The sequence below is a fragment of the Lissotriton vulgaris genome, chromosome 2_1 (assembly GCF_964263255.1).
Source record: "Lissotriton vulgaris chromosome 2_1, aLisVul1.2, whole genome shotgun sequence".
NCBI lineage: Eukaryota > Metazoa > Chordata > Amphibia > Caudata > Salamandridae > Lissotriton > Lissotriton vulgaris.
Window position 1 is genome coordinate 2,034,366,751 of NC_141687.1, and position 18,888 is coordinate 2,034,385,638.

The 18,888-nt window shown below is 41.4% G+C and overlaps 1 protein-coding gene across 1 annotated transcript in view; it reads left to right on the forward strand.

Annotated features, from left to right (window-relative positions):
• The window catches only part of ATP8B4 (ATPase phospholipid transporting 8B4 (putative)), a 3,619,152-nt gene that overhangs the window by 3,206,423 nt on the left and 393,841 nt on the right, over window positions 1-18,888 (forward strand). Inside the window, exon 23 of the mRNA XM_086958264.1 lies at window positions 11,807-11,890. Within this exon, the coding sequence (XP_086814390.1) occupies window positions 11,807-11,890 (84 nt within the window). The remainder of the gene's footprint in view (window positions 1-11,806; window positions 11,891-18,888) is intronic.

An 18,888-nucleotide genomic window follows, 5' to 3' on the forward strand; every position in this document is an offset into this window, starting at 1 on the left:
GGCATTTAATAGACTCATAAGTGTGCTAATCAGACACTGTGCACTGTGTGTTTTACTCAAAATCTACTTTTTGTGGATTTTGGCTATTTGCTCCATCTTAGTGCTCCCGTTTATCTACAGCATCACTGCTTTCTCTTGTTTTAGACCCTGGTGGCCTTTTATCCAGGGTGCCTTGTATTTCTGGTGTCTGTATCCTGAGAAGTTGTCTCAAAACCCCCATTCCGAGATTGGCCTGCTGGGGCGAGGTTGCTAGCACACTATATCTTATGAGTGGTGATTCCTGAGGCATGACGTGAGATTGCATCAGAAGATTTGCACTCAGTGCTACAGTTCTTCACTGATCTTATTTCATTATCTCCGGTGGCTTACTGTTGATGGATCAGGCTTAGTGGGCCACTTTCTCTGGTTTGTTACTGAAATGTAGCAAATGTTGCCAATTGCATCTAGCTGGAGTCCTTCACAGGACCTGTGCAGTTACAGATCATCCACAAGGGGAAGGTACAGCTCCCTGGTGCTCCTCTTGTATGCTCCTCTGTGCTTTCTATGCACAGCCCTCTAGTGTGTGCTGCACCTCACCAGATGAAGCTCCCCATTTCATTCTCATGTTTCACTGTGGCAATGTTTTTAGATCACTGTGGGTGGAGAGGTTTGCAAGAAGGGGGTTAAATTGTCATTTATAGCATGGTCATTCCTCAGTATTAAGATCGAGTCAGAGAGTTGCCATGTAATAAGACACACTGGCGAGTACCTCATATTTCAAGACTCATGAGCCCAGCACGTGGTAAGAGACCGGTATATCTGCTATTCGAGAATGGGAGAGGGGTAAAGAACACTTAAGAGCACAGGCAAGAACTGGCTTATCTCAATAGGCACAATATTCGCAATGCTGCTAGAAACACATATGCTCCAGGACAGACCCATTACTTTTGCTTATAGATGGAGTAGCCATAGACTGAATTTCCTATAGCTGCTTCCTTTCTGAGGAGGTATGGCAGGCAAAAGAACAAGGGATTAGATTGCCGGTGATTAAGATTATTGAAGCAGTCCATACATCACTTTTTTGTGTACATAAGTACCCTGTCCTACGGACGATGTGTAAACCGAGGAATGGGCGTTATGCTCACTGTGCCTTAGGACTCAAACTAAACTAAACAGAAAAGGCCCAAACAGGCATAAACTAGCCTTTAGTTGCTTGTGTTCCCATCCTGAGGAAGTATGGCCTAGCAGTTTGAGCTGGAATGTTCCTAATGAGGCAGGATTAAGACTTATGTGCAAATGGCTAGTTTTTGTCTATGGTGGCATGGTAGGCAAACAGACGATGACCTGGAATATGGCCCAGAGTGATTACCAGTGGCTGAGATCAAATCAAGCATTCTACTCTTCACTTTTTTTGTATTACCTTAAAGATGGAATTAGTATGGATGCAGGCACTAATAGAACATGGTACGTCTTGGGTAGCCAATCTGGATGGCCTACTCCTGAAAAATCTCATGCTGATACCGATTTTGCAACGAGCGGTTATGAAAACAATCGAGAGACGATGCTTGACAAAGATAAGCCTTCTATAGTTGTATAGGATATTCATTTCAGTAGAACAATTGAAGGTGCTTGGAATAACTAACATATTCGTGTATTTCAAACTAATACAGGTGATCAAAGCCTGATATTGCGCTTTCCCAGGAGAGCCCACAGAACTCATGATTAGAATTATAAAACTGCAATGGACTGGGGGCTGGGTGGCCAAATTGTACAGTATGCTTATTAACAACATATGGAATGACATTTTAATACTAGCTATGAGACATGGGAGGGAGATATTGAGGGCCAGTGCTCAGATGAAAAGTGCCCATATTGCTGCTCACATACTGCTCTGATATTCGTGAATTTAACACATAAATATTTCATTTTAAATTCCTCCGAAAGCTCTATTTTAATCCAACATCTGTTCTATTAAATTGTACCAAACATAGTCCAGCAATGTAATAGATGCAGGGCACCACAGTCTGATTTCCTTCGCATTGCATGGCATTTTCCAGGTATTTGAAGTTTCTGAAGGGAAGTCACTTGAACGATATCACAGGTAGTGGAATGTAGTGTTCCATGCTCCCCACTGTTAGCCCGTTGGGGTGTGTAGTAGATTTTTGCCACATTGGTGAGGAAACTCACAGGTAAACGGTTATTACTAGCAATGCGCTTAGTAGCCGTGTGGTAAAAGAAAGGTATAATTTTGCATATTGAGAGATGGCTACACAACATAACATGGTGCATTGTGAACAAGGACAGGTAATCAAGTCTACTAACTGAAACAACTAAACCTTGTGAAATACGAGTCCTCATCTGGAGGTATCTACAGGTTAGAAAGACGCAGTTGCATTAGACAATCACATTTTCAAGTTAGGAGGCAGCATGTGATAAGGGATGGGGGAAGTATTACAGAATGGTGTGAAGTTGGGTGCTTAATGTACCTCATCTCTAGGCAAATATGGTGTCACATTACTACTCATGCGCAAGTAACATGGTTTCACTGATGGATCTATGAGAGAGACATTGTAAGCAGTATTCGATTATGATAAAATGATAAGATTTTGATGCTTAAGCCTTTGCAAACTCTAATAGTTGTGAACAAATCCAGTTTAAATATGAATAACAATTATTATATTTTAAAATAAAAATTACGTTTTTTAAAAACAAATACTATATTTAGGAGTCCCAAAAAATCAACAGTCCCAAAAATATTTTTTTAAATACATATATCTTTATAAAAAGATAATCAATATGAATAAAATAAATAATATTGAAAATAAATTACAATAAATTTAGTATACAAATAAAGCTAATTTGTAAACAGAAATATATGTTAGTAATCTATATTCAAGATGTAAATTTTTTAAATGTGTTCAACCATTTTAAATAATACATAATACATTGTAAAAAATAATATTTTTAAAATACGGACTATACCAAAATTCATATTAATTTAAAAATAAAACAATTAATAAAAGAAAGTAATAAGAAAATATATCTACTCTTAAGCATATCTCACAAAACAGGTTGAAGAAACATATGGGGTCATTTGTACCAAGGCATTTTGTATTTCCTAACAGTGCGATTCTCTATTGCAGACCATTTCGGAATGTACGAAAGGCATTTTGGCGGTTCAAAATGCGGTTTCTATCCAGTAGAAATCACATTTTGGAAAACGTTGAATAAGAAATTGCAAATAGGGATTTTCAAATAGCAATTCGCTAACACCATGTACAAAATATATCCTGTTTGTGAATAGTCGCAAAACGGCCATTTAGTAAATGCAAATAACATCAATCTCAATCAGGCGGTAACCACGTGCAAACAAAAAAAAGGCACCCAAAATGAATATGGCTCTTTCAGAATGGCAGCTTTACATGCGCTGGCGAGGAGGATGAGGAGTTTGGTTGGTAGGCAGTGAAGAAGGAGGCGGCTGGATATGATATTTAGGGTGATGATTATCCTTGTTGAACTGCTAATTAAGGAAAATGGATCAGCTCTATCTTGTTCAGGGAAGATCTGGCAATACAATCTGGAATGGGGACCATATTAGTGTGGAATGGATAGAAGCCTAACCACATCCACCTTCTCAAGAAAATAGCATTTCCCTAATTGAAATATATGGACTTTCCCTTAGTGGAGCACTTTCAACTTTGATTGTTGAACTAGCCCTGAAGGAGCCCCAGCTTGTCAAAAAACATTTATCATGCCTCTAAATTATTTTCTCCACCTAACCGACTGAGCAGACATATCTGAAAAGATGTTGTTACTTGTCTGATACCCTTTATCACTAATTGCACAAGCTAGAATTTTCTCCTTTAATCTAAAATCCCCAAAATTCACGATAATTGTTTTGTGATATTTGGTGTTTGGATATTGAACTGCCGGAACTCAGTGTGCAAGCAAGATCATGAGATCCGTCTTCTGGATAGTAACATCTGGGCATACATATTTAGTGGTTAAGTCCGTGATAACTTTATCCATTGATTGCCCTGTTCCAAATCCTTCCATAACCCCAGTAATACGTAGATTGCATCTTCGTGTCCAATTTTCCGCATCATCTACTTTTAACTGGAGACTTTCTAACTCAGACTGCAGTTTAGTTATCTGATCTGTTTGCAGAGGAGCAGAGTCTTCAAGACCATATATGCGCTGTTCCCCTTCTGCGACTCGAGATGTAAGCTGCTAAACATAAGAATGGATTGAGTTCAGTTGTGACTCCGTCCTTTTCTGAGCTTCACTTGAGAAAGTTTCATATTGTTAAGCTCAGTTAAGAAGATTTGGAGTAGAATCCTCCGGAGCAGCCATGCTCCTTGACTCTAGTGGCGTTGAATCCTGCCTTTAAGTAGTTGGACTTTGAAGCAAGATCTTATCTGATGCTGCAGTTTCCATTGCTGTAGTGAAAAGAGATGTGTCCAACAGCTGGGAGCTCCCCACCTCCTGTAGCTCAGGAGTACAATTAGGTTTAGGCAGAATAAATTAGTCTGAGTCTGAACCTTTGCATTGTGTCCCATAATAGGTGGGCAAGAAATGTGTTGTCTACCTGCCAGGAGGTCCTCTATTGTTGATGTTAGTGATATTGATAGAGATTTATCATTATCATTTGATTGAGGAAAAGCTAGATTGACTGAGCTGAGAGGAGGATTGACTGAACCAAGGGGAGGATCATCGCTAAGGCTCATATCGCCCAAGGATGTTGAATAGAACATTTTTGTTTGAAGGCCTTTGCTGCCCTGGGAGGCATTCAGGGCTTGCTGCTTCTCAAGCTTCTGTTGAAGAACTATGGCTCCGAAACCAAACAAACCTGCAGGCTTCTTAGATGAGTCCTTGCGTAGACCTGCCAGCTCTACTGAACAAGCCTGGCTCCTCTTCTTTAAGGGATGGACGTGTTCTCATACCCCTTGCGGAGTTTGCCATCAATCGAGGTTTCACCATAGTCTCCCGGGAGATTCTTTCCATATTAATTAGCCTTTCAGGCTTGATGCTGTTCTTTATAAAAGATATATAGAGATATTTATGAGGGGGGCAAAAGCTGCGCCCAGCCGAGCCGCTTCCGTGCCTTAACCCCCTATACGACTAGCCTTCAGAGTCTCAGAAATCTTTAGGCTCCCCCTCTAGTCAGTTTACGTAGCCGGTACCAGATCGAGTTTCAGAGCTTTCACTAAAGAAAGCAAAAGAGCAAGCATGCTCCCGCTCCCGTTCTGATGTCCCACAAGTCAACATCGTTGTGTGCAACAAGGAATCCAGACTAGGTGTGCAATAAATCGCTTCTCAATAAGCTGATCTTAATCTCACCTGAAGTACTGAAGGAAGAGAGGGCTGCAGCTTCAATCCTCGATGAGACCAAGTGCAGCCTCTAACATCCTCTTTGTTTTAGTTTACTTCTATTTTTTTCTTTTCAGGTGAAAAATATCTGTGGCTGCACTGCCACCAGAGTTCTCTACGGACCTCTCAATCATCCTAAGCCTCAGCCTTGTCCTCTCGAGGAAGCTAGGATTTCCTTCCAGCATGCCTGCGGGAAAGATTCTGTCCGAGCCGCTGACACAGGTAAGGGTGCAATAGGATCGCAAGTGTGCTCTCAGGATGTCTGAGCCATTCCGGGCTGATCAGGAAGCCTTTAGACAGTTGTATGGAATCGCTCAGCAAGAGCCACCGTCGCTGCTTCAAGCTTCCCGCAGTCGAACAAGCCCGCCAGCAATCGGCCATGCACACCTCAGTTATGGAGCATGACAAGAGCTCCGAGACCCGGGAGAAGCACAGTTCAAGAGGCACAGGAGCTCCTCTACTCGCTGCAACATCCAGCTAAGGCGACTCTAAAATTACTTTCAGTTTGGTAATAGCATAAGCTCATTGAAATGTAGTCACACTAGGGGATTATTTTTTGTTCTTTTCCTTTCTTCTTCCCTTTTGTAGTTTTCTAAGTGTTCTTAGACCTCCAGCTATTGGCTCACCACCTGGGTGCCATGTCACAGCAGCCTAATGTTGGGAGGTGGGGGGGTCACATGGGGGAGATGGGAGTGGTTCAGATGCACCAGGGGGGTCACCTCAGCGAGCCCCAGGCGGGGGAGGCTCCATCATCGAGGTGATCCATGGGAGTAGGAAGTAAGGGCTCATGAAGGGTAGGGGGTGGGAAGGGGGTGAGGGTCACGGAGGGCAGGGGGGTCAAAATATAAAATGTAGCAACATTTTGATAGAAATGCAGAGGATCAATAAATTAGATTTTTTTGGTACTCTTATCCTCAAATGACTTCTAGACCATTAAAGATTATTTCCTGTAATGTGAACGGTTTTAATAATAGACTGAAGTGCCGCTCGATGCTGGCCTGATTTAAGAACTTCTAAGCTGATAACATTTTTTTACAGGAGACTCATTATAAGGAGGGCACGCCTAGGGATAAAACCCCTGCTTTTGTTCAATCTAAATTCTTTGCCTCTGCAAATGCGGCTATTAGAGGGTTAGCCATTTTGGTTGGTAAAAAACTACAGGGGGATATTATATTGGTTTAGAAGGACAATAACGCAAGATGGCTTTGGCTGCAAATGAAGCTCTGCAACCAAATATTTAATTTTGTTTTCTTTTTATGGCCCAATAGAAGACTCACCAGAGTAGCTCCAGTCATTAAATGACTTTGCCACTGCTCAAGTAGTATATTTGGTCATTGGAGGGAACTTCAATTTATCAATAAGTTCAGCTATTGACTCGTCACAACCCCAGAAAACTCAGTCTAAACCTAAATTCTTCAGGCCAGGTCAAGATTCGATGCGTGACTTGAGATTGGTTGCGTGTTGGCGTGACAAATTCCCCCAAGAGAGATAGTTTACCTGCCACTCAAAGAGATATCATTCGTCCTCACTAATTGGCTTTTTTCTTGTATCACGTACGCTCTTAAGCACCAAATCAGAGATTATGGAAAATCCTTTTTCTGACTATGCATTAATCTCGGTCCAATTCTCAATTCAAACTCTAGCTCGAACCGAGTTCAAGTGGTCATTGGATAAGTATCTTCTAGTTGACCAGAAATGGGTGGCAGGTAAGCGTTTGCTTCTATAGGATTTCTGGAAACACTGCTTCGGTTTTTTGTAGTCTGGTGGAGCTTTGAAGGCTTTTTTTCGAGGGGAAGTAATCAATTATAGTGCATACAAAAGGAGCAAAGAAAAGGAAGAAAAGTGATAGCTTGAAAATCAGTTTTCTAATCCGACAACAGCAGCACCCTCCAGGGAAAATAAAATGAAGCTGCGTCTAAGCATAATTTACAAGATTTTTTAATTTCCAAAGAAATCCTGGTGCATGACGCAGTTCTACAGAAAAAATATGAAGAGAATGAGCAAATAGGCAAATATTTAGAATGGTTAGCAACACGTAAGGTTAATCAGAATACTATTGAAAAACATAAATGACCCTATAATGGTAGATCTAATTCCCATCCCCAGGAAATTTTGGCCATCTTTTTGGAACATTATAAGAAGCTTTATTCTTATCTTCACAATTGCTCAGTAGAAGCAGCGGATGCCTGGCTTAATGGTATTAACTGCCCTTTATTGTAACAGGAGAATAAAGATAGCTTAATCAAAGAAATTACAACAGAAGAAATAAATAAGTGTGATGTCTTCACCCTCTGCGAAAGCATGTGGATGCAATGGGATCCCTATAAAGTTCTACACTTTTTTTTTACCTCAGCTCAGCCCTGTTTTGAAGATATTATTTAATGGAATCTTGGAAGGGGAAATGGTCCTACCTTCATACATGCAAGCCGTGGTAGTTAGCTTTATTAAAAAGGGCAAAGCAGAGGAGGAAATTCATTCTTACCGACCGATAAGCCTGCTAAACAGCGGCTATAAGATTTTTTCAAAGATTCTGGCCATGGTTTTTCTCAAGTGTCTACCTTGCTTTTACATCGCAACCAGAATGGGTTTTCCCAGGTAGACTTTTAGCTCCTAACACTCACTATTTGTGCCAATCGATTGATTATTTTAACATCAACAGGACTAAGGCAGTCATTATGATGTTGGACACAGAGAAAGCGTTCAACAGAGTTCAGTGGAATGTTCTCTTTGCAATCTTAAGTAGATTGGTGCTTTCATCTGAACTCTGTTGTACGATTAAAAACCTATATCTAGGTGCCCAGGCATCCATAATGATAAATGGTAATGGAGCTGGCATGATGTCTGCTAGCCGGGGAAGGTGACAAGGCTGCCCCTTTCACCAATATTGTTTTCTTTTTTTTGGGAGCCGCTAGCCTGTGCAATAGGGCACGATCGCTCTATTTTACCCCCTATTCCAGGTGCAGCTAAAGTGAAGCTCTTCGCCGAGGATATGGCTTTATATTTGGCAGCCGATGAAGACATATCAGACTTGCTTTGGCTAAAAATAGCGAATTCACAGCTATTGGGGGTAATAAAATCAATTAAGCAAAATCAGAGGTACTTCTTTTCATCTGCTCACCAGCTGTCTTACCTCCTTCGATGCAGGGACAATATATTAGGTCCCACTCTATAAGGTATCTGGGATTATTGTCTCATCGCTCAACTATATCCCTACATTTAATAAAATGCGAACCTTGCTTTCTCAATGGCAGGATCTTCCTCTGACAATTATGGGCAGAGTGGCTCTTATTAAAATGAATATACTCCCCTTATATGTATTCTTATTTTCCAATTTGATGGTTAGAGTACCTCAGTTCTTTTTTGAGCAAATTAATTCAGAATTGAGATCTTTTATTTAGCAGGGTAAAAAATGTAGATGAAAGTTAGAAACCTTGCAACTAGAAGTAATAGAATGAGGTCTTGCTTTTCCCAACTTACGATTATACTACCAAGCTTCACTGATTAACTGGTAAACTGGTAAATTCATAACAGCTTGGATGAAATGTCTTCCACACATTTCTTTCTTGAGTTAATGCCGGGAGAAATAGAGATTGATTAGCACCTTTTTTATGAATTACTAAGCTTTAAAAGAGATCACAATACAGTTTTCCCACAATAGTGGTTTCTCAATTCCAGAGGATTTGGGAGACAATTGAGATTCCTCGGTTACATCCGCAGTTGAGATTAGTGGAATGCTTCCTCTTGGGACTACACATGTCTATTCGGACCTGTGGTCTCTGGGCGAAATTCGGATTCCCCAAACTTCAGGACTTTTTTTTAAATGGTAGATTTAGAACCTGGCAGGAAACTAGGTCACTGAATAGCAATATCAAGATGGCTCTTTTTTAGCTACTTTCAGATAAATAAGTTCTGCTTGGGACTAACAGCCTGATTCATGAACGGGCCGTTTTGTGAGGCTCAAATAGCGAATCATAAGGAATCGCTATTTGAGACTCGCAAAACAGTATTCATGTAGGAATCGCAATATTAATTGCGATTCCCACTGATTCTTTATTTGCGATTAGCTAATTGCTAATCGCAAATAAGGAATAACTCCCCATGCATTCCTATGGGCCAAAAGGCCCATAGGAATGCATGGGGAGTCATTCCTCATTTGCGATTATCAATTAGCTAATCGCAAATGAGATTGCGAGTACAAGGGGGCCAGGGGTGTCCAAAGGACACCCTGTAGCACCCCTGCAATGGAAATTAACACAGGTGTTGCACACACACATGTCCAAAGGACATGTGTGTGTGTACCTGAAAAGACTGAAACGTCGACTCCATCCACTACTTCCAAAATATTGATTTTATCCAAGTGATTATTATTCTCATTAGGAGATATGTCATTGATATTTTGATTGGAATAGATGTTTTATTCATGAACTGTAGAACAAATTCGATTTTACCCTTTTCATGATTTATTGCTGATTCCTAATATTCCGTGTCACAGTACTCCTTATCGGCTGCCCTCACCAAATTTTAATAAATTGCGATTTCTATATTTTGAAATCTCAATCCTGGGATTTCCAAAATGTAAATTTCCTAATTACGATTGCGAATTAGTAGAAATCCCTATAGGTGGAAACCATTGTTACCTACATCACATTTTGGGATTCTCTAATAGCGATTTCCACGAAATTGCTATTTGGAAATGAAAAAGCTTTAGTTTAGGACATATAACCCCTAGTAACGTAACACCTATTCAAAATCATTGAAAAAAAATAAACAGATCTTAAAAAATTAAAATACACTATTCTGGTTGCAATCTGATAGACAATGGAGAAAATGCGTACATTGTTGTGGGGATGGGGAGGAATTTACTATACTAACAAACATTGTTGGAAATTGAATACATTAGAGATGCCAGATTTAGTATTCCAACCACAATCTAAAAACATTGGTGAAGATACATACATTGTGCAGGGTCATATTTACTATTATAACTCCAGTCCAACAAATATTGTTTAAAGTGCCTATATTTGTGTGTGGGATAGAATTACTATTCTGACTCTAAACTAACACTGGAGTAAATGTGTATGGATGTGTGAATGTAGTATTTTAACTCCAGCCCAACAAACATTGGGAAAATTTCAAACACTGGAGTGGGTTGCGAATTAGTTTCTACATCTATTCTAACAAACATTGGGAAACATGCAGACATTGAGGAGGGGTCAAATTTACTATTCTAGTCCTAGCCCAACAAATATTGGAGAAAGTGCTTACATTGGTGGATAAAAATTACTATTGTAACTCCAGTCTAACGAACAATGGGTAAATGTATATTTAAGTCATGGGGCAAATCTACTATTTTTACTCCAGCCCGTCAAACAATGTGGAAAGTGCATACATGAATGGCCAAATCTACTAACTCCTGTCTAAAAATTGAGGAAAATGCATAAATCTAAGGGCATGGATTCAGAATAATGATTCAAGCTCTAGTCTAACAAACGTTTGGGGAAAATGCATACATTGTGCATGGCCAGATTTACTAATTTAACTCTAGTTCAACAAATATTGTGAAAAGTGCATACATTGGAGTGGGGTCAGAGTTACTATTCTAACTCTAATTCAACAAACATTGGGGAAGTTCATATACTAGTGGGACATTTTACTATTCTATCTCCAGTCTGAACATGGGGAAAGTGCTTTCATTTTGGGCTGGAGGAACTTTGGTATTTCAACTCCAGTATAATATAAAATGGAATAAGTGCACACATTGAGTGATTCAGATACATTACACTTAAGTCATAAAAATATACAAGTGATCTGTAGACATTGTTGCTTAGAAATGAGGAATGCTTCTATGACTTTTTCTTGGCTTTGGTGGGAAACCAGTGATGTCCCTTCCAGCGGATTTGTGGATGTTGGGAAGTGCAGTGATGTCACTTCCTGCAGAGCTGAATGCTCTTAAAAATCAGTAAACCGAACTCAGTTTAAACTGTAGCCAAGCTGCCAAACAAAGGAGAGGCCACAAAAACCAAAGATTGTGCGCCAACTGTTTTGAACTATGAACAAATGTGTGAACATTGTAATAGTTTATGTGGAAAGTTAATGTATTCATCAAGTTGTAACTTTGTGTCTGTCAGTCTGGGCAGTAATGTATTTTTATAAATCCATATTTTGATTGATATCAGCTAAGTATTCATTTACTTCAAGGCAAAGGTCAAAGAGTGACTGCTTTTCTTCCTTTCGTCTAGTAAAAGGCCTATCTCTCACAGTTAATTAGGATTGTCAAAATGTGTATTAGACACTCTGAAGGTCCTTAGTTTGTAATTAAAAAAAAATTATAATAGTCACACTCATACAATAACATTTTTTTAGATGAAGACGCTTACAGTGGCTTTTCAAACTGCATTTAAAAAAGAGCCTTGTGCAGTAAGTGATATTTGATAAATTTCTTTCATCTTTCTTTCAGACGGTGTATGACCAATGGTTTATTTCACTTTACAACATTGTTTACACTTCACTTCCTGTCCTAGCAATGGGATTATTTGATCAGGTAAGCATATAATTGTAATTTTAAATGAAAGGTTCAATGAGTCTACAAAATAAAATTACATTTTAATGAAGGTAAAATCCGATGTCTGACAAATTAGACTTTTATATACAGTTCCGTTGACATTGCCCCTATACACTTTCTTTTATTTTTTTTTATAATTTTCCCCATTGTGAAGGAAATGTGTCTTGTGACAAAACACCCCTTTTTGCATGGTCACCTTAATTATTGGTTAAAATCTATTGCTGGTTTTTAGACTTTGTATTCTAGGGCACTGTTTTCTAGAGCTAGTGTATAAAATCTAATCCCTAAAACATGTTTTAATTGGCTTTTCCCTAACTGACTCATTTACCTTGCCAAAAAGTCCATATTATATATGGTATAGAAAATGTATCCAAAGCCTAGAAGTTAAACACCACCTTTAGAGTGTAGCACCTATTTTACCACCCATAGAGTGGGCCTGGAAAACATGGCTGGGAGCCTACCATGACATGTCCCCCCTGTGACCAGACCCAAAACAGCATTGACATAGTCACCGGTCAGACTGTAACCCACACATATGAAAAGTCAACATATATATTATGCACTTTAATAATCTCTACGTTTTTATTTGTACCAGCTTGATACTCCATTCAAATACTTATTTTTATATTTATTAAAAATGCAATTGACTGTTGAAGCCAGATTTTTAAGAAATATATAGAGCATTTAACTTTGGGGGAAGTTACCTTTACCCTGCCTGAAGCTGTTAGAGGCTTATTCACATTAGCTCTCCAGCAACTACCTAGCCTGTACTTGTTGTGAATGAGTTGTGAAAGCTGCTCCCAAAGCAGGGTCATTAGCCTGGGAGGGGGAGGTGTTTTTTTTCTCTGATAGTAAGACTGGCTGGGGTAGGCCTAGGAACTTAATTGACTTCATAGGGGGTTGTCCTGTCACAAACAAAGGTTAGGTGACCCCTGAAATGGTCCCAACCTTTGTACCTCATGTCAGATGGGCACTGTTAGAAATGGGGGCATCTGGTTGGCAGACATAGGTACCTTTGTCCAAATAGGGACCCTTGCTTCTAGTCAGGGTAAGGTGGATGCACACTTTAGATAACCCCTGCTAACCCCCTGGGCAGCTTATCAAGGGCAGACAGACTGATCCAAAAGGCTATGTGTAAAGTGTTTGTACTCAAAACACACAGTAATACAGTGATAACATCACAAATGGACACCACAGCAGTTTAGAAAAATAAAGTATCTTTATATAAACTCAACAAGATCAAAATGACAAAAAGCCAATTTACATGTAATGAGAATATGACTTTTCAAAGTTTTCAAGTAACAGGGTCTGTAGAAAACTATGGATGCATGATTCTACACAAAGTACCTGTAGATGCATCAAAATTCACAAGGCCAAACAGCAGCGGAGAAGGAAAGCGTCAAGAAACAAAGAGATGCGTCAGTTCCTGAGTCCTTGGGGAGGTGATGTAACAGTTCTGCTGCATGCAGGTGAAGTGATGTGTCCAATCCGGACTGTAGGGGTAAGTAATGCGTCAACTCCAAGATAATTTGACTCTGCCAGGGATGCATCGGGAAAACATGCCTTACAGGTGCAATGCGTCGAAATCCGGGATGCGTGAGTGATCAATGCGGCGGCAACAAGCAACACTGCGTCTGTTTCTTCTGCCATGATCCCATGATGCGTCATGTTCTTGCAGCCGCGGCAGATGCTGCGTCATCTCAGCAGTGGTGCAGCGATAGAGATTCTTCTTGCACTGCGGTGCTGCACCAGGAAAAACAGCCGCAAGAAGAACGATGCATCGGTTTCCTCAGTTCTTTAGGTTTCTTCCAGCTCCCAACAGCAGTAACAACCTCCAGAGGCCCCCAACTGGAATAGGCACCTCCTGGCATGTCAGAACCATCAGCAGAAGAGTTCAGGGGAGCTGGGGGTGAAGTTTTTGTGCCCCTGAGACTTCAAATCAGGAGGCCAGCACACACAAGCCCTTGGAGATCTTCTTCAAGCAGGTTCACAGCAAAGTTCCAGTCTTTGCCCTTTCCTTAGCAGAAACAGCAACTGCGGGCCAATCCAGCACATCACACAGCAAAGGAACAGTACTCCTCCTCACATGTCTTCTCCTTGGCAAAGGTTCCTCTTGAGTCTAGAAGTAATCTAAAGTTCTGGAGTTTAAGCTCTACTACCTTTAGCCCATTTTGTCTTTGTTCTATTTGTGCAAGGGTCTCTGACCCTAGTCCAGACCAGTTCTGTCCTCACTGGTGCAGTGTGAATAAAGAGGGTGGAGACAGCATTGTGCAAGGGAGACAGGCCCTATTCAGGTGCAAGGAAAACTCCTCCCACTACTCTAAATGCAGCCAAGTCCCATTCAGCTCAGCTCTGAGTCATCCGGGAAGGGCCGGGCACACCTCAACCCACCCCAGTGGCTGTCTACAGTGATTGCACACCCCAGCCCCTGTCACTCTGAAACCGGACAGTCAATCCACAAACAGGCAGAGGCACACAGAATGGTTAAACCCGAAAATGCCTACTTTCTAAAAATGGCATTTTCAAACACACAATTTAAAACCCATCTTTACTAAAAGATGTGTAATTAAATTCTGAGTTTGGAGAGCCTAAACGTTAGTTCTTCATCTTGTCCTAGTGGGAAGTTATACTTGTAAGATTTTCCAAATATTTCCCATTCTATCCTATGGGGCAGATAGCCTTTTAATAGTGAAAAAACAAAATTGGCAGTAATTCACTTTTAGGTCATGTCACACACACCAGTACATGTCCTACCTTTCACATATAGTGCATCCTGCCCATGGGGATACCTTTGGCCTACCACAGGGGTGTCATACATGTAAGAAAAGGGAAGGTTACAGCCTGGCAAGTGGGTGCACTTGACAGGTCGACCTGGCAGTTTAGAACTGCGCACAGACACTGCAGTAGCAGGTCTGAGATAACTTTTCAAGGCTACTCATTTGAGTAGCACAATCAGGGCTGCAGGCCCAATAGTAGCCTTTGATTTACAGGCTCTGGCACACTCAGTGCACTTTGCTAGGGACTTACAAGTAAATCAAATATGCCAATCTGGGAGAACCAATTGTAATAATCATTTGCACAGACAGCATAGGCACTTTAGCACTGATTAGAAGTGGTAAAGTGCCCATGGGCCTATAGCTAAGAACAACAGGTCAGAAAAAAATAGGAGGAAGCAAACGGTTTGGAGATAACCCTGCAAAAAGGGCCAAGTCCAACAGGCACCAAACCCAGTGAAAGGAAAGCTTCGGGTTTGGGTGACTACAGAGAAAAGGACTGCTCATTACCCTGGCCACACTTCTTGGTGGGCACATTAGAGGCTGCATAGTAAAGTAATCAATTGCAAAACACATTGCTCAATCCCATGCATCTAAGTACCTCCTGCATGAATGGCCACTCCAGTGGGTTGTACACTTTTCAACAACAAGCAAAATGATTGTAGATGGCAGACTTGAATCCATTCGATGTAGTACAGCCATCAGTGTATGCCGATTAAAGGCTTTGGATCTTTGCAGGAAAAATCTGGATTGTTGCTGCCTTTGAGCCAAAATTCTGATAAGAATATTTCATTGAGCCTTGACTGGGGTTATGACCTGGTTCCAGAATTATAGGAATTATAACTTCTAACATTGATGAGGGTAATTTCCCCATGAGAAGGACTACCTTTTAAAATGTTAGCAGCCTAAGTGCCAAAATCATCTGAGAACTCCTTAATAAATTTAACTGGAAGGCTGTCAACCCCAGGAGCCTTACTGCTTGCAATACTGGCTAAATCACTCATAACTTCTTCAACTGTTAAGGGGAAAATAAACATTTCTTGTGTCATGCCCGCAATCCAGGCAGGTGCAACATTATAGCCAGCTATTTCACGCATAGTGGGCTAGACAAGATGCTTATAAGCATTCAAAATGCTGCTGAAACACACCTTGAATAACAAAGGGTGATGTTGTAATCAGATCATTATCCATACATGTAATTGATATCTGTGTGGCACCATTACACATTATCGCAATCCATGCTAATGGTTTCCTTGATCTATCCCTTTTTCCAAGCACTTTAGCTTGTGCATTTTTACCAAGATAAAGGACCATCAATCAATCAATCAGTGACACTTATAAAGCGCGCTACATACCCGTAGGGTCTCAAGGCGCTGAGGGGGGGGGGGGGGTTGCCACTACTGCTCGAACAGCCAGGTCTTCAGCTTCTTCCTGAAGGATAGGTGGTCTTGGGTCAGGCGCAGGTCGGGAGGGAGGGAGTTCCAGGTCTTGGCGGCCAGGTAGGAGAAGGACCTTCCTCCTGTAGTCGCTCTTCGGATGCGGGGGACGGCGGCGAGGGCGTGGTTGGCTGATCGGAGGTGGCGTTTGGGAGCCTAGAAGTTGATCCGGCTGTTGAGGTAGCTCGGGCCTTGGTTGTGTAGGGCTTTGTGTGCGTGGGTGAGGAGGCGGAAGGTGATTCTTTTGTTGACGGGGAGCCAGTGAAGGTCTCTCAGATGTCCGGTGATGTGGCTGGTTCGTGGGATGTCGAGGATGAGTCTGGCTGAGGCGTTCTGGATCCGTTGGAGTCTCTTCTGGATCTTGGCGGTGGTACCGGCGTGGAGGGCGTTGCCGTAGTCCAGTCGGCTGGTGACGAGGGCCTGGGTGACGGTCTTCCTGGTCTCGGTGGGGATCCACCAGAAGATCTTCCGTAGCATGCGTAGGATGTTGAAGCATGCCGAGGAGACGTTGTTGACTTGCCTGGTCATGGAGAGGGAGGAGTCCAGGATGAAGCCCAGGTTGCGTGCATGGTCTGTCGGTTTGGGTGCGGTGCCCAGGGCGGGAGGCCACCAGGAGTCGTCCCAGGCGGAGGGTGAAGACCTCACACTCTGCCATCTCCTGAAACTCTTTCTGCGTATCTTGTAACTTTATATTGGTGACCCTACCTGTACTTAAATCATTCTCAAGTTGCTTAAGTTTCCATTCCAACATCTCCAACTGTGTGCACAGTGATCTGTGATATATGCCCTTAAGGACTCGCATAAAATCCCCATCTGACACCGACCCCTCTTTCAGTATAAAGTATCCCACAATGGCAGAATGGAAAATTGAGTCTTGTTACTAAGACCCCTTCAATCTCTGGCAATAAAGCGTTTAAGTTTATGGGAATTATCCAACAAAAGGACATAGTTGACGACTAAATATTAATCTCCTGAATGTCGTCATGGATTGTGAGGCTTGCTAAAAGTCAATGAGAGAGCTGGCATCATTCACTGATGGGTAATATTAGTATTCCTTAGCCGAAGAGTGGAAAGCCCTCCAAGCATCTACGAGATCATAGTTGCATAATAATTGAATCCCCTCTCTATTTGCTTTCGAGAGCAGTCTATGAGCATCATTCCCCCTAGCCAGACGTGAGGAGAGTGGCAGGTTAAAATCGTTTGCCCGAAGAGCCCTCGCAATGTCTGCAAACTTGTTATATTTTAGCACAATAACATCAGAAACTCTGGTGTATCAATATTAGGAACATATATATTTACCAGTATGCGCTGTTGCAACTCAAAGCTCCCAACCACTAACACAGTTCGCCCCTATGTGTCCTCCATCTACTCCCACAGGGTGCAATGTGTAGCTCTCTGAATAAAAGTCACCACCCCTCTGAACTACATGGAGTACAATAAAAAATATCTATGTTGCCCCCAAGTAGAGGTGAAGAAAGAACCAGGTAGCAGTGAAATGTGTCTCTCTTAGAGAAGGGCTACTTCAAGCAAGAACTTGAAATAGGCTATTAATTTTACACAACCTATTAATTTTGCGTATATTCCAACTAAATATTCTCAGTGTGGGTATGTCCCATGATGCTGCTGTGGAATCTACCCATTCGCATGATAAGCATTTAAGTATTTGCAATATTTCCTGTTTCAGATAATTTCCTAATGTTCGATATAATAATGAGTATTTTGTAGAACCCCAAAACTCCACAGCCCCACCCACCTCCCACGCCAACCCCACTCATTAGCGAATGCCCCACCTGTAATTGCCCTGCAGAGGCCCTCATCAATGCCACAAGTAGGCTAACATGTTGACAAGAAGGACACGCCCATTATTTAACTGTAGTGTATGCAGGCTTGCCAACCCCATCACCTAGCGAATGATCAACTCAATACTTTTATCTATAAACATCACCACAGATATACGCAGATGGTTATTCAGGCAAAATAAGAGTTATTTAAAACTAATAGCAGTTAAATGTTTGTTACCAAAATGATATCAACATGCTTACTATGTACTGCAACCCCTATAACTCAGCCTACCGTGATCCAGAATGAAAAGTAATATGCAGGTATTGTCACTACACCCCCCATCCATGCACCGAGGGCCAGTGCTGTTGGAGCTTGATCGCATTCCTCCTCTGGTCTTCAGATACAATTCCATGAGTTCCTGTGCTGCTTAAACCTGAATAAATAAATGCACCTTGCCATTATGTTTGACTCTTAATTCAGATGGATACATTATTGATCATCTAGATTTCTGACACATTGCCTTCTTGTTTTCCAGGAACGAACATCTAGATTCCTGTGCTTTTTGGATGAATAGAATGCCCCTGGGGATCCCCTATAGTGGAGCTCCAAATCCACTCTATTCAATGTCAGTACTTTACCCCTGTCGCTGTAATTGAGGAGGCATGCTATTAACAGTTTTGGGTTCTGACTCAGCATAGATCAAGGAATCTGTTCAGTCTCTCAACAATAAAAACCTCAGAGAAAGCACCTGTCTAAATTCTTACTCATGCCAAAAAGGCATTTTTTTCTTCAATAAACAAGTTAAAGGCTTTGGTGTCAAGGCTTAGTCAGGTATGAACCATGTGTTGAACACGCACAGCCATTCCAGAGCATGTGTGTGCAGTTTTAATCTGCCATGTTCACCTGGCAATTTAACTCTTTGCCAGGCCCAAACCTTCCTTTTTAGTATATATGTCACCCCTGAGGTAGGCCCTGGACAGCGCAA